At 53.2% G+C, this 16,155-nt stretch overlaps 1 protein-coding gene across 1 annotated transcript; it reads right to left on the reverse strand.

Moving 5' to 3' along the window:
* Positions 1-397: 397 nt before the first annotated feature.
* Positions 398-16,155, reverse strand: LOC112806722 (receptor-type tyrosine-protein phosphatase H). Its single transcript, XM_073889329.1, is given in 20 exon segments — positions 398-846; positions 938-1,073; positions 2,526-2,538; positions 2,541-2,682; positions 2,866-2,988; positions 3,325-3,459; positions 3,508-3,584; positions 3,800-3,890; positions 4,318-4,359; positions 4,361-4,406; positions 8,911-8,958; positions 9,109-9,156; positions 9,158-9,184; positions 10,952-11,222; positions 11,566-11,781; positions 11,784-11,864; positions 12,533-12,763; positions 12,766-12,885; positions 13,803-13,937; positions 15,993-16,155. Coding segments are annotated over 20 exon segments (2,256 nt in total). The 3' UTR covers positions 398-735.

Here is a 16,155-nt window from a genome sequence, read left to right on the forward strand (position 1 = left end):
AGGTTCCCCCCGCACCAGGCCCAGGAAGCAAGCCCCTATGCTCCTAGCTTCAGCAAACGGCGTCCACACTGCCCAGACCCTGGACACAAGTATGGACCTCCAACCCTCTCTGAGAGACTCAACCATCCAAACACTTTTTTCAGTTGCAAAATTGTGGGTCCTTCTAGCTTCTCTCCCAGGACATTAACCTCGGGACCTGAACATCGGGAATCCAGCCCCATTCCCACCCCAAACCCAGAAATCCACTATAGCGTCTCTGGGGAGAATAGTGATTTAATAAATTATGGGATAGAAAAAAAAAAGATATGTACAAGCAGTGGGGCGCAGGGAAATCTCAGATCCTAGGAAGCTGATTTGGTTTCTGGAGTAAAACATGGCATGGATCCTGCCTGCCCTCACTCCTGGGGTAGTTAGAATTCCAGACTCCGATTTCTTCCTTCCTCAGGATCTAGCTTCTTTAAGACCCTGCAGCCTGAGCCCCCAGCCTTCTCCTCCCTCAAAGAATGAGAAATCCTAGCTCCCATCCCTCCCTCCTTGGAGGAACCAGGAGTTCAGGATACCTGCTCCCACCTGCCCTCTCTCTTCCAGGGAAACAGTTTAGGCTGCCAGGCCCCTGCAAGACCCCGGAGTCTGGGACCCCCAGCCCTCTGCTGTCCCAGGGCTCCAGGAGTCTGAGCTGAAGTGGGGATCCAGAGTTCGAGTCTAGCTGGGCTGGGGTCTCAGCCCTCCTGGGGCTCAGACATTCTCATACAGTGGGTTCTCATATGCAGCCCCGTTGTCTGTTGGGGCTCGGCCTGACTGCCAGAGAAATCTCAGGATGCACTGGTGCAGGAACACATACTGGGCCTGGGGAGGGGCATGGGGTAGGGGGTGAGCCTTGGCCTGCTTCCCCCCTCTCCCAGAGCCCCCCACCCTGTGCTCTCAGGAGCCCCATCACCTCAGTCTGCACCATCAGAGGCCGGCTTTCCCTCATCTTCCGCACATAGCTGAAGGGCCCCACACATCGATCCTGTTCCAGCTGCCTCAGCAGGACGTCCAAGGCAATGAGGGTGCCCGTGTGGCCCACGCCAGCACTAGACAGGAACAAGAAAGGGTCAGGTCACAGGAAGGGGGAGTCTTGGCTGATAGGAGGGAGCTGTGTTTGGAGCACCCAGGATCAGGGTATTGTTCAGCAAGATAGCATTCTGGGGGATACACTGTTAAGTGGGTGTTATTTAATGGAGTGAAGAGCCACTGCGTGGGACTATACCTGGGGTTCCTCCTGTCTGCTAGGCCCTGCCTCAAGGGCCCGACATGCCCTTTACTCTTTCCCCGGCCTTGAGAAGTTGGAGCTGCTAGCACGCCCATTTTAGAGACGGGGAAATGGAGGCTGAGTGACATGAGGTCACTTGTCTGTCCTGGGTACTTGGAGAGTGAACCACAGAGCTGGAGTTCACACTTGAGAAAAGGAACTCCCAAGCTGATTGTTCCAAAAAATAATGTTTAAACATCAAACTAACCATTTTAAAGAAAACAATTCAGTGGCATTTAGGACATTCACAATGCTGTGTGCCCACCAGGTCTAACTAGTTCCCAGACAGTTCTATCTCCCCAGAAGGAGACCCTGTGCCCATGAAGCAGTCCCTCTCCCTGTCCCCAGCCCCTGGTGGCCATCGAGCTGTTTTCTGGCTCCGTGGATCTTCCTATCCTGGACATCTCCTGCAAATGGGATCACACCACGTGGGACCTTTCGTGTCTGGCTTCGTTCACTCAGCATCATGTTTTCAAAGTCTTCCACATCCTCGAATGAATCAGTACTTCACTCCTTTTTACAGTTCAAGTTAATCCTCCTAACCACTCTGCAAGAGTCCCTTCTGTGCTTGCAGGGGAGGGATGACCCCTTGCTGGGGACACCTCCAGGGGGAGCTATCTGGGGACAGGGCAGGTGTTAGAGCACACTTCAGCAGAGAGCTTAAGAGTGCCACCACGGGCATCAGTTCGGCCACTTGCTAGCAGCCTTGAACCCAAGACTTCAGCTTTCTGACTGGGTTTCCCCAGCTCTGCAGTGGGGAGGAAACCTCTTTGGTCCTGAGGCTGCCCTGCAGACCAGGGAGGCAGAGGCTGTCCCTGCAGCCTGAGCCCCATTTCAGAGGCGGTCCGCCCCTCTGGAGCAGGCTCCTTGATTCCCCGCCCAGAACCTCACCGACAGAGGTGTCAGGATCAATATCAGGAGAATGGTGGACGGGGTGAGGTCCGGGGCACGCGTTGGAGGTGTTTCAAATGCTTCTCAAAACCTCTGGCTGCTTGTCCCTCCTGCCCTTCACCCCTCCCCCCCTTCTTCCCACCACTGCATTCCCCTCCTTGACCTTTCCCGTCTCGTCACCCCACCCTCACGTCCCTCTGCCTCGCTGCCCCTTTGCCTTCTGCCTCCACATCCTCCATCTGCTCCTCCTCTCTTCCATCTCCTGCAGAGATGCCCAAGGACCCACTAACCCAGGTTCCTGAGTCCCACAGGGGCAGTGCCCTCACTGTGAGGGGGTCCTCACCTGCAGTGCACAATGGGGGGCCTCCCCCCACGGTCTTGTCCAGCCACTGCTGCATCTTCCAGAAGGCCAGCATGGGGTCTGGGGAGTGGGGGACACCATGGTCTGGCCAGGTCACGTAATGGAACGGACGCACCAGTAGTGTTTTCTGCTCTTGCATCTAGAGGGAGGGTGGATTGGGGAGGGAGAGCTCAGGACCCCCGGGGGGGCTGGTTTCTGAGTGGCAGGGGGCATCCCTGGGCACACTGTGGTCCCCTGGGAGAGTGACAGAAGGCTCAGCTTCGGGACGGGTTTGGAGGCGCGGAACCTGGGGGATGGGGCCAGCTGAGTACCGTGGACTCACGTGCTGGAGCTTCAGGTCTCAGACTGTCCAGTCCTCCAGCACCTCCTCACCCTCCAGCGTCACTTGTAGGTGCCCATGTGTGCAGGGCTTGGCCTCAAGAGGCCAGTAATGCTCACACTTCACCTGGGGGCAAACTGGGAGGTCAGAGAACAGGAGGCCCCAGACAACCCGTCCCGGTGCCCGTCTACACTGTGGCGCTTGCATTCAGCGCCTAGTGAGGAGGCAAGACCCCGGGGCAGCCAGGTTACATTCATCCCAGCCAGGGGGACCCCTCCTTCCCCAGGTCATTGGATTATATGGACCAAGGGATGGGCTGGGGCGACTGGAGGAGGCTGGGGTTGTATGGGAGGGAATCAGCGAGGTCTGGGTCAGGGCGGACAGTGGGATCCGTGTCCCGGGCATGGTCGTGGGTGGGTTGGAGCTCAGGGGTCAACACCGAGACCCCTGCAGGGCTCTCACCTGGCCGGATTCCACACAGTTGGTCAGCATGACCAGGGTGCTGCTCCGCTGCTCCCACACCAGGCGCCAGAAATCACCTACCGTCTCGGGCAGGGGGCCCTGGGCTGCAATGAACTCCTGGGGCTTCTCAAGACCCTGGGTGGAGGGAAACACCTGGCTCCTGGCTCCTGACCGCAACCTTACAGGCATGAAGCTGGCGTTGATGTAGTCTGAGTCTGGCTCCTCCTGGAGGGGCTTCAGGGGCACACGGGACCAGTCATCTGGGGGAGGAGGCCAGCCTCAGTGAAGCGGGCGGGGGAGGACCCAGGGACAGAAGCCACGCGGAGGGCAGGCAGGCACTGGGAGCTCCAGGAGGGGCCAGCAGTGCCCACCTCTCGGGGGCAGGAGCTTTGTGTCTCCTAGGGGGCGGGGCCCCAGGATGAGGTGTTGACAAGTCACCGCTGGGGATGAGGTCAGCAGAGGCTTAGTGAGACGCAGGGCAGCACGTTCCTGTAGCGGTTCTTGGTGCTGTTTTCCAGAGCCGAGGCCACCGTTGGAGACCGGCCGGGGCTCTCCAGAGCCAATTGCTGGGGGCAGAGGCCGAAGGGGAGGTGCACAGGCATTGGAATTTCTCTACCTTCCCCAGAGGGTACCCCCGTTCAGCACCACCCCACTCACCCCCACGCCCCGGAATTCTGTAGCACCCACAAAAATAAAGCACGTGTACCCCCAACCCCGCAGGGCACTTGGGAGGGTTTGGGGCACAGTGGGGGCTGGAGAGGTAGGAGAGAGAAGGGGCATCAGGGAAAAACCAAGGTGTTTCTTCAGCACTGACCTGAAGGCGGGTCATAGGGTCAGATTCCCAGGAGGCCAAAAAAAGAATCTCTTGTTTGCATAAGCAAACGAAACAGGTGGCCCTGCTTTAGTTTAATCCGAAAAGGTGTGTGTTGGGGGGGGGGGGGGGTCCGGCGTGGGCACGTGGGGCTCAGCTCCACCCCTCTGCTCCCCGCCCACCTGGTACTCCTCGAAACCACAGTTGCTGTCTTTCTTGTTTTTTCCTGACGTGGTCAGCAAAGTCTTCCACCAGGATGTCCTCTGAGAAGCTGTGGGAAAGGGGCAGAATTAAACCTCCTGCAGCCGTGTGCTCTTGGGATGAGAGAAAAGCCTTCCCCGCACACACCCCTCCGCCCCAGTTGTTAAGTGTTTCTTAGCATCCCCAGGACCTATTCATCTTCTAACTGGAAGCTTACACCTTCTGATCCCCTTCACCCAATTCACCAGCCCTCCTCCCTTTGCCTCTGGTCTCGGTTTCTACGAACTCAGTTTTTTTTTAAGCTTCAAATACAAGTGATGTCATGCAGTATTTCTCTTTCTCTGTCTGACTTATCTCACTTAGTATCATGTCCTCAAGATCTGCACACCGTGTCCCCAATGTCAGGATTTCCTTTTTTTTATAGTTCATATTTAATGTCATTTTCGATTAATCTTCAGTATTTCAGAAAATATGCCCATCATACTATTTTACACACTATATATAAAATATACATATTTAAAAAATATTTGACCAACTACATTTTTAATATTTATAAGCTATTTACGGGTCATGAATATACATTTTGTCAGCTTTATAAAAGGATTGCATATTCCTTTTTTTTTGTAAACAAAGATGCAAGTTTCTTGTAGTCCACATATGACCATACAGATATTTTGAGTACTATATAGTTTGTGCTATTACTTGACATACTTTTCCTAGAGAACCCCTGAGTAGGAAAATGCTTAACCTCAAAGCTTTTCTTTTATTTTATTTTAAGGCTGCATCATACTCCATTATATATACAGCACATTTTCCTGATGTACTCACACATCAGTGGCCGCTTCGGTGTCTCCGAATCTTGGCCATCACACATAACGCTGCAGTGAATGTGGGGGCGCACATACCTTGTCAAGACAGCGATCGCATTTCCTGCACGTAAATACTCCGGAGGGGACTTGCTGGATCAAAACGGCGTGTCTGATTTACCCGTTCCACTCCGGAGCGGAAAGCAGGGTGTCGAAGAGACAAGTGTGCACCCATGTTCGTAACAGCACTATTCAAAGAGTAAAGGTGGGAGCAAGCAGTCCAGCGCCCAGCATCCTTCATCCACCATTCACTCCCTCGTCACTGTGTTCATCGGTGGAACACGGATGAACAAAATGTGGTCTGTGCAATGGAATATTATCCTGCCTTTAAAAGGAAGGACATTGGGCACCTGGGTGGCTCAGATGGTTGGGCGACTGCCTTCGGCTCAGGTCATGATCCTGGAGTCCCGGGATCGAGTCCCACATCGGACTCCCTGCTCGGCAGGGAGTCTGCTTCTCCCTCTGACCCTCTTCCCTCTCATGCTCTATCTCTCATTCTCTCTCTCTCTCTCAAATAAATAAATAAAATCTTTAAAAAAAAATAAAATAAAATAAAAGGAAGGACATTCTGGGGGCGCCTGGGTGGCTCAGTTGGTTAAGCGTCTGCCTTCAGCTTTGGTTATGATCCCGGGGTCCTGGGATCGAGCCCTGCGTCGGGCTCCCTGCTCAGCAGGGGGAGTCTGCTTCCCCCTCTGCCTGCCGCTCCCCCTGCTTGTGCTCTCTCACGCTTTCTCTCAAATAAATAAATAAAATCTTAAAAAAAAAAAAAAAAAGGAAGGATATTCTGACACAGGCTACACCGTGGATGAACCTGGAGAACATTATGCTGAGTGAGAGAAGCCAGTCACAGAAGGACAAATACTGATGAATCACTTGGATGAGGTTCCTAGAGCCGCCAGATTCATAGCGACAGAAAACAGACGGTGGACCCAGGGGCTGGGGGGTGGGGGGGTGGGGAGAGGGCGTTTGGTGGGGACGGAGTTTCAGTTCTGTGAGATGAAAAGTTCTGTGGATGGACGGGGGTGATGGTCGCACAACAGTGTGAATGTACTTAATGCCACGGAATTGGACCCCTAGAAATGGGTATGATGGTCAATGCTATGTGTATTCGACCACAATTAAGGTTTTTTTGATTATAAGAAGGAAAAAAGGTGCTTCTCCCATTTAGGGCCACTCTGCTTCCCCCGAGCTCCAATTCCTTCCACCCTCTCCAGCATCAGTTCCTCCTTCTAGTCTGCATCTCTACCCTCTCCTCTGTGCCTTTAGCAGGTAAACACGCTGATAATCTCTCTTCTATATGAAAAAAGGGCTTTTAACTCATGGATCTCCAGCTCCAACCCCTTCTTGCTCCTCTCCTTGTAAGACAGCTTTACGAACACTGTCTTGACCCAGTTTTGAGGCACCGGCTAGAGGCCAGTGTGTCCCACATCTTGAGCCGTGGTTAAACCCCTCCTCCCCCCCCAACATACCACCTCCCCCATGGGGGTCTCATGCTCTGGGCCACTGTGCACCTGCCCTCAGCCCCCAGGGGCAGCCCCTATACCCACCGAAGTGATTCCCACGAAGCCTGTTGGCCTGGTGTTGCCCATTCCTTCCCACAGAAACCATAATCGAGGGTCTTGCCCACATTTCCCCCACCTCCCCAACCTCCCGACTGAGCCTGGTGCTTCCCCATGTTGCCCTGAGGGCTATACTGTGTCCCCCTTTCTTGGGATCTGCGAGTATAATGAACTATGTTTTCAGTGGCGGTCATCTCTCGACCTTTGGCTTTATCACACATAAACAGCAACAAAACGTGTTCAAACACCTATGCATGTTCAAACTTCTCACGCAGACTGGTTTTCTCTGCTGCTTTTCTAAGCACTTCACCAAGGCCTGGTGTGGGAAGGACATCTTTTCCCAGAGTCCCCGGATCTTATTTGCCTCCTTCCCTCCAATTCCAAAGGCCACCTCTCAGTCCGTCCGTGGCATGACTGCTCAGCAGCATGTAGCCCCACCCACCACTCCTCCCTTCTTCCTGGACCCCCTCCCCGACTGGCACCACCACCACCATGCCCCTGGCCACTGTGTCTCCGTCTCCTCCACAGGCCCCTCTTCCTGCAGACACAAGACAAGGTGGACGTTCCTAAGAGTCCACCTCAAGCCTGTCTTCTCACTACGCATGCACTGCTTACGGGGTTTGGTCCACTCCTGTGGCTTCTCTTTCGAGCTCTGCACCTCTGATTCCAAAATCCCATCACTACTTCCTCCTGCTCACTCTCCTGAGCTTTGGGTTGATGTGCCCCCACCCCCGCCTCCTGGAACCTGCACCTGACATCCCAGGGGGTTATCATGAGGACATCCGGACACAGATATGGAAGTTGCAGATGGCAAAGCGCTCAACATAGAGAGAGGGCCAGGCTTGGAATCCAATGAATGCATGGATTCATGATTTGTCGCAGATGCTGTAGAGGGCAGGTGGGCTCAGAGATTCGATGATTATTTTCGACCCAACCTAAAGAAGACTCAGAGCCATGAAGACATATGCACAGCACTTCTCTTGAACTGTTCATCCAGCTGCCCCATCGGAAGCATCTCTGCGTGGATGTCGCATAAGCATCCCAAACGTAATGTGTCCACAAGCTGAGCTGCTGATACTTTCGCCCAAACCTGCCCCCCAAGAGTCATTCCGTCTCAAGCAATGGTGATTCCAATCTTCCTGCTGCTCAGGCTGAATTCCTTGGGCTCACCCTCGAGCCCTCTCTGACTCCCACCACATGCCCATTCTTTAGCCAGACCTGTTGTTTAATAAACACTCAAACCATATCTAGAATGTGACTACCTCTAACCATTTCCTGGTCCAAAACAATCGTCTCTTGTTTGGATTATTACATACCACTTCCTCTGTGTCTCTATTCTTTCTTGCCTTTGCTTCTTAAATAGGTGAGATTGGGTCACTGAGTCTATTCCAAACCCTCCAAAAACTCCCAACTCAGAATAAACTCAAACTCCTTACTTGTATCTGCGAGGCCCTACCCGATCTGGTCCCACCTGATACTTTTCCGACCTCATTCCCTACCCTACCTTCTTCATCCACTCTGCTCAGTCTCACAGATACCAACATTCTCAAAACACTGCAAGTATGCCCCTGCCTCAGGGCCTTTGCTCTTGCTGGTCCCTCTGCCTGGAATGCCCTTTCCCAAGACATTCACATGAGTCTGTGCACAAATGACTTCCTCTTAGTCGTCTTCTTAGTCTGGGTTTCCCTGGACACCTGTCTATAATGTTCTCTAATTTTTAACACCCAATCTAAAATATTATTTTACCCTTTCTATCCCTACCTCTTTCTCTATTGCCTGTTGTAAGCATCACAACCACTAGGACCTTGTTTATTAAGGACTGCTTGTGCTCGAATGAAAGCTCCATGAGGGCCGGAATTTTTGTTTGATTCACTGTGTCCTCTGCACCTAGAACAGTGCCTGACACATAACAGGTGCTCAGTGAAGATGTTGTCGGATGCATAAAGTCCCAGAGCTGGAACTGGGACTGACTCCAAAGCCACTGGCCCAGGTTGTGGGGAGCATGGAAGGCTTGTGATCCTTGGGGCAGAGGGCATTGTGTGGGGGGGTTCAGTGAGCCCACCCTCTGACCTATCCAGTGACCAGCAAACACCCCTTGATCTGACCTGACAGCGATTCTTCCAGATGCTCCCCAACACCTTCTGCTTACCTGAAGACCGGAGCCCTGGGTGCTGGTTCCCTCTGGCTTTTCTTGCACCTGGAAAAAAGACATTGCAATGGAAGACCCAGGGGTCAGGCTGGAACCAGGGATCCTTAGGTTCCCCCTGGTCTGCCCTCCAGGTGGTCCCATGGGTGGTCCACCCTCCAGGTGGTCCCATGGGTGGTCCCCCCCCATGCAGAGTCCCACCTCTTCTTCAGGAAGAAAATCAGCAGACCCACCGGGATGAGAAACAATGACACCAACAATGGCTCCAGCAATGACCCTTGGGGGAGGAGGCATGGGGACCTGTTAGAGTCAGCCTCATCCACTGGCGACCTGTCTCTCCTACTTCCGTCCTTGCCTGGACTGTGACCAGAGGGCCTACAGGGCAGATGCGGGAGCAGAGAGGGAGAGGAGAAAGCCTCTGGATAGAGCCCCACCTCCCACCCAACCTTCCCTCGGAACCTGGTCCAAAGACATCATTTGCTCAGGTAGCCTGGTTACCAGAGTGACTCCGCCCCTTCTTGGCCTACACTAATGGTTCTTAATGTGGGCGATTTTGCCCCCGTAGGGCACATCACCAATGTCCGGAGATATCTGGGGTTGTCACCCCTGGAGGGGTGGTACACTAGCATCTAGCAGGTGGAGGCCAGGGGTACTGCTCCACATCCTACAATGTACAAGACAGCCCCCACAGTAAAGAATGATCCGTCCCCAAAAGGCAATAGTGCCAAGGTCGAGAAGCCACTATCTGGTATTGATGGTTTTCCCCAGAATGGAGGCCTATCTTCTCAAAGGTCTTGCTTGCTAGCAGAAGGGCTCCCCCCGCAATGGTGGTGCCAAAGATCTGGTCCCAGGCTCTAACAGACAGATCTCCCAGGATCTGTCCTTAGACACCTGGTCTCGGGGCCGACTCCAGCCCACAGCCCGCCTCCATCAGCTGTGGTGGCCCTAGACTGCAGCTTCCCAACAGTCTCAGTGACTAGGACGTGTCAATAGGCTCTGGTAGGGTCTGACACAGCCTGGTGGGGAGGCCATTCCCCTCATGGAGCGGGTCCCCCAGGGACCTTGCTTGCTAAGCAAGAGACCCACCCAAGCAGTAGGATCCAGAGAAACCCAGTTGGAAGTAGCATCCATTTATCACTGCCCCAACCCGTCGTCTCTCTCCAGATCAGAGACCCAATCTAATAAGGGGTCCTGATTCATAGGAAGTGACTGAGGGGGCCCAGTAAAGACTATGACCACAGTCAAAGGTATATGATCAGAGATTTCCTGAGTATGAGGCTCAAACATCTCCAAAATACCCCACTGATGAGCAGAAAAATAGTGTAGCCACCTCGGAAAAAATTTTGGCAGTGTTCCAAAGGATAAACACAGAGTTGCCCATTTGATCCCACAATGCCACTCCTGAGTATATATACCCAAGAGAAATAAAGACATGTGTCTGTACAGAATCATGTGCATGAACATTCATAGCAGCATTACTCATAATGGCCAAAAACGTGGAAACCACCCAACTGATCCATCCACAGACAGATGGATAAACAAAATGTGGTCTCTCCATACAAAAGAAAGGAACAGATCACCGACACATCCTATAACATCAATGGACCTTAGAGATGTTATACCAAGTGAGAGAAGCCAGCCACAGAAGACCACATATCGTTTGATTGTGTTTTTAGGAAATGTCCAAAATGGGCAAATCTATAGACACAGAAGGTAAGTTTGAGATTCCCTAGGCCAGGTTGGTGGGGAAGTGGGAAAATTAGGGGGTGATGGCTTAAGGAGGTGACATTTCTTTGGTGGGTAAGGACAATGTTCGATGTGAAGGTAATGGGGTGACATGGTACTGTGGATGTTTTGGCGCCATTAGTCGTATACCTTACGTGGGTGCATTGTATGATAGGTGAATTATATCTCAATAAAGCTATCTTAAAGGAGGCAGAAAACAAAGCAAACAGACAAACACACAGGACCCCTTGGGTAAGCAAGACTGCCTCCCAACGAAGCCTGATGGGGTCCCGATAGTTCCGTCCCCGTGGGGCTCTGCTCACCTGTGTTCTCGGTGTGGCAGGTCACAGAGGCAGACGGCGCCCTCATTCCATCCCAGATGGTCGTGACGGTGGCTGGGTCGGACTGGGCCGGCCAGAGACCCGACACAGGCACCCTCCTCCCACAGGAGGACCTGTGCTGGGCATCCTGCTGTCCACCCACCTGCAGCTCAAGGGCCTCGTAGCCTCCCCAGGGGCAGGACCGGGTCAAGATGCCCCCGTGGCCCCCAGAGGTGCTGCTGCAGGAGGTGATGGTGGCCGGGCTCGGGGCTGGGTAGACAGGACGGGAGGAGTCAGTAGGAGCCACACAGGGCGGCTTTCCATCCCCCCACCCACCCCTACTTCCCACCCGTGGCGCCAGTTCTCTGAGAACTAGTCCATCCTTTCCTTCTCAAAACCAAAACCCCTCTTCATCTCTCATATTCTGCCCTCCCCAAATGGACAAACAACAGACCCCTTCAAACTACAACTCCCATGAGCCCTTGGATGCTCTGTATCACTGCAGCTTATGAAGTCATGACCCCATGGCCTGATGGGATTTGGAGTCCACGCACCTCCCACTGCCCCCAGGTCCGACCTAAGCCCCCACCAGGTAGAAGGGGGCCCATCTCACCTGTGGATGCAAGAAGGCTCTGTGCAGAACTGGCCACGTTGTTCCTCTCTTCCCACACGCTGAGGCTGTACGAGGTCCCGGGTTCCAGAGTCTGCACCTCACGGCAAGTCTCATTGGGCCTGCCTGTCTAGTTGGCCTGATGTCCTCGGGGGTCTTGCTTTCCCTGGGGATGTCCCCCAGGGGCCCACTGGATCCAGTATGTGTGGGTCTGAGAGGGGGGTCTGTGGGGGCCTTCCACCCCAGGGTGATTGAGTTGTTGGTCTGAGTTTCTTTGTGCAGATCCGTGACCCTGTTGGGAGCTGACAAGTGAGGAGGGATTGTTGGAAACGCCCCCCACTCAACACCCGCTCTGCCCCAGAGCACCTGTAGGCGTCCACACTTGGCGAGGGGGTACAGTGTCTCAGCCTCCCAGGCCCCTGTCCTCCAGTGTCCATGACGTTGGGTCTCCTACCTGTCACATCCTCCAGCCCAGGAGACCCAGGACATGAGAGGTAGGCCAAAACACAGAGCTAGCCAACCGAGCCCGAACACCAGAAGCTTGGACTCAGATACTTTTTTTTTTTCAAGTTTTTACTTACTTATTTATTTATTTATTAGAGAGCGAGAGAGAAACAGCACGAGAGGGGAGAGGGTCAGAGGAAGAAGCAGGCTCCCTGCTGAGCTGGGAGCCCGATGCGGGACTCGATCCCAGGACTCCAGGATCATGACCTGAGCCGAAGGCAGTCGCTTAACCAACTGAGCCACCCAGGCGCCTGGACTCGGATACTTCAGGGTATTTCTTGTCTGCTGAAGCTCTAACTCTCAAAGGTAGGTCAGGAAAATGAGGTGATCGCACACCCCCGTTGCTAAGGAGAGACACTCCCTAACAACAGGGCTCCATCCTTTGAGAACACTCCAGTTCCTAGGAAAGATCTCAGAGGCCCAGACCAGCCCTTTCTTATAACCCTGGAATAGGCATGAGTCTCACCTGTGGGCACATCAAAGACTTGGGTATTGCTGCTGGCTCTGCTCCTTCTCGTCCAGATGGTGAAGGGGTACAGGGCCCCACTTCCCAGACCCTCCTCCATGACCCATGTTCCTGAGATGTTCAGGGTCTCACTGGTGAAACCTGCCTCCCACCATTGGATCCAGTAGGTGTCAGGTGGGTGGTCTGGGCCCAGGGGAGCTGTCCAGGTCAGGGTGACAGAACTCATGCTGCGTCCTGAATCTCCAGGTTTGTCACCAGATTGGGCATGAAGAGAGGGAGCAGGGTCAGCATTTCCACATCCCTAGGTACCTGCACCACACCTGGACAGACCTGGTTGCTAAGGAGGGTGTTCCCTAGAAATAGGGCCCGGAAGCTAGAAGTCTAGGATGGGGTGTCAGTCTGGGGCCCCACATCCCTGATCTTGGAGCCCCAGGCTCCATGGACCTCATTTCCTCTTCTCCTCCTTAGAGTCAGCTTCAGGGGTGACCACATCTCAAATGTGGACACTGCCTATCTGTCTCAACAAGGCCATGGGAGTGTGGGCTCCCACAGAGCTCGATTGGAGCACTGTCTTTACTAACCAGCTCCTACTGTTGCCTCGAAGCTGGGAGTTATCTTGGCTAATCCTCACCTCTGCGACTGCTGTGGGTTGCATTGTGTCCCTCAGAAAGATATGTCCACATCCTAACCCCTGCTGCCCGGGAATGTGACCTTGTTTGAAGACAGGGTCTTCGCGGATGTACTCAACGGAAGATGAGTTCACATGGAGTAGAACAAGCCCTAAATCCAATGACTGGTGTCCTTAGAAGGAGAGAGAAATTTGGACACAAACAGGAAGAATATCATGGGAAGCTGGAGGCAGAGATTGGCGTGATGCATCTTCAAACCAAGGAATGCCAAAGATTGCCAGCAATCACCAGAAGCTGGAAGAGGTGAGAAAAGATTCTTGAGGCTCCAAAGAGAGCATGACAGCACCTCGATTTTGGAATTCCAGCCTCCAGAACTGTGAAACAACATGTGTCTCTTGCTTTAAGCCCCTCAGTTGGTGGTCCTTTGCTATGGCAGCCTCGAGACTCAAATGCAATGACCTTTCTCTTTCTCTTCGGTAGGGTCATCCCTAGGGAGGGTCATTTGTCACCTGTAGACATGCAGAGGGTCTCCCTGGGGCTGCTCCCTCTGTCCTTTTCAGCCCACACTAAGAATTCACACAAAGTCGGGGTTCAAGTGCATCCACCACAATCCAGGTGTCTGGGGGTGCTGTGAGGATCACCTGGGATGCTCTCCCTAGACCACTGGATCCCCTAGAGGTACAGCTGAGGGCCTGGGCCCTCGGGGACCTCCCTTCTCAGGGCGATGGAACTGGTGGGCTGAGCCTCTACCTTTAGGCTTCTGACTGGGTTGGAGGCTGGAAGGGGGAAGATAGGCCTGTTAGGGGCAGGACATCAGACAGTGCCCTGCTCCTTCATCTACCCCAAGCTCATCCACAAGTCCCAGAATGTGCGGTTCCTATCAGCTCTACAGAGAACCCCCAGGAGGCTCAGGGGGAGAGCAGTCCAAACTCCTTTGTCAGCAGTGTGGATGGAGGAGCAGGGAGCCATCAGTGAGGCTCGGGACAACTCACCATCAGCTGGTGAGTAATTTTCTACTGTGTGTATGTATACAAGACAGTCCCCATTTTGTTTATTCACTCAAGCGTCGATGGACACTTGGGTTGCTCCCACCTCTTGGATATTGTGAATAACACTGCTTTGAGCATGGGTGTACAAATATGTCTTCGGGACCCTGCTTTCAATTATTTTCAATTATCCCAGTGTGTGGGCTCCACATATGGTAATTCTACATTTAATTATTTTGGGAACAGCCGTGCTGTTTCCCACGGTGGCTGTTGCATGTTACATCCCCATCAACAGTGCCCAAGGGCTCCCATTTCTCCACATCCTCGCCAACACCTCTGATTTTCTTTTTGACCGTCGCCATCCTAATGAGCGTGAGGTGGTCCCTCCTGGTTTTGATTTGCATTTCCTTAATGACCAACGATATTGGCCATTTTTTCATGTGTAACTCACTCACTTTTTCTCTCCGTATTATTAACGCCTTTCTCTGATAGGGTACGTCTAGCTGGCGTAGACTTGATAGACGTATTTCTACGAGCAAGCCTCCTATATATGATCTGTTTCCTTTTCCACCACCCGCTCCTCACCCGTGCGAGGACCCTTCTCATCTGCTCAATCTCTGACTCCGCACACAGAACGGCCCACCCCATGAACACCCTCCCCACCCTGCTTCACCCTGACGCCCCACGATGAACCCCTGCCTGTTCCCACCCCCCCACCACCGTGGACGCCTATGTGGCTCATTCCCACTGAATGGCTTTAGGACTGAAATGTCCCAAAAGGGAAGGAGAGGGGAGGAAGGAGGAAGATAAATACTTCATCCTTGGTGGGTTTTGGTTTGTTTTTTGATGAACAAAGTTCTACATTTTCTTAAACATTTTATTTTGAAATTATTGGAGACTCCCAGGAAGTTGCAAAAAATAGTACACGGGGCCCCATGTGAGCTTTGTTTCCACTAAGCCCCGTGGTGACATCTCACACACAGAAAATACAGCATCAAAAGCAGGAAATCGATAGTGATACAATACTGTTAACTGGACTCCAGACCTCATTTCTCAGGTTTCACTGTTCTTTTTTAAGCGTGTGTGTGTGTGTGTGTGTGTGTGTGTGTGTGTGTGTGTAGTGCTGTGCAGTTTTAATCTAGGTAAAGAATTGTGTAGCCACCATGACAGTCAAGATAGAGGCCTGCCCCAACACTGAGGAATTACCTTGAGCTACCCCCTTTTAGATTTGACTATCCCTAATCTTTATCTCCTAACAACCACGGGTCTGTCCTCCATTTTTAAAAGTCTGCCATCTCTCTCTCTCTTTTTTTTTAAGATTTATTTATTTATTTTGAGAGAGAGAGAGAGAGCGCGAGCGGGGTGGAGGGACAGAGGGAGAGAGAGAGCATGGAGCTGGACGCGGGGCTCGATCCCAGGACCCCAAGATCATGACCTGGGCCGAAGTCAAGAGTCCGTCGCTCAACCGAGTGAGCCACCCCAGTGCCCCAAGTCCACCGTTTCAAGAATGAGATATGCATGGAATCACACGGCAGGAACCAACCCTACTAACACCTCGATCCGGGACTTCTGGCCTCCAGAACCAGGAGACCACAGAGTTCTGGTGTTTCAGCCACTCCTTCTACGGCCTCCCGTGGCCATCCCCTTTCTGGCCCCCACCAGCCGCCAACCTTGTCCCCCTCCGCCACCAGTCCCTGACCCCCTTCCGTCTACCCCGAGTTTCTCACCAGTTTTATTGTTCTGTGGCTGGTAGCCCCTCTGCTCCATGCTAACCTCTCCCTGTATGGCTCCTTCAGGAACTAAATCCATATTCGTGTACCATCTGGAACCAATCCCCTTAGTTACCCAACATCTGCAGGTTCCTGCAGCCTGAGCACAGGCCGGCCACGAACTCAGTGGGCAAACAGGGTCTTCTGGTCCTGGCCGAGGGCGCGTCACCGAGGAGGCGGTCGGGGAAGGGGACCCCAGTGTAAGATGAATGGGCCACGACCAGGGTAGCGCTGGGCAT

The sequence above is a fragment of the Callorhinus ursinus genome, unplaced genomic scaffold (genome assembly GCF_003265705.2).
Source record: "Callorhinus ursinus isolate GAN/ISIS: 27379988/994484 unplaced genomic scaffold, GSC_fseal_2.0 scaffold106, whole genome shotgun sequence".
NCBI lineage: Eukaryota > Metazoa > Chordata > Mammalia > Carnivora > Otariidae > Callorhinus > Callorhinus ursinus.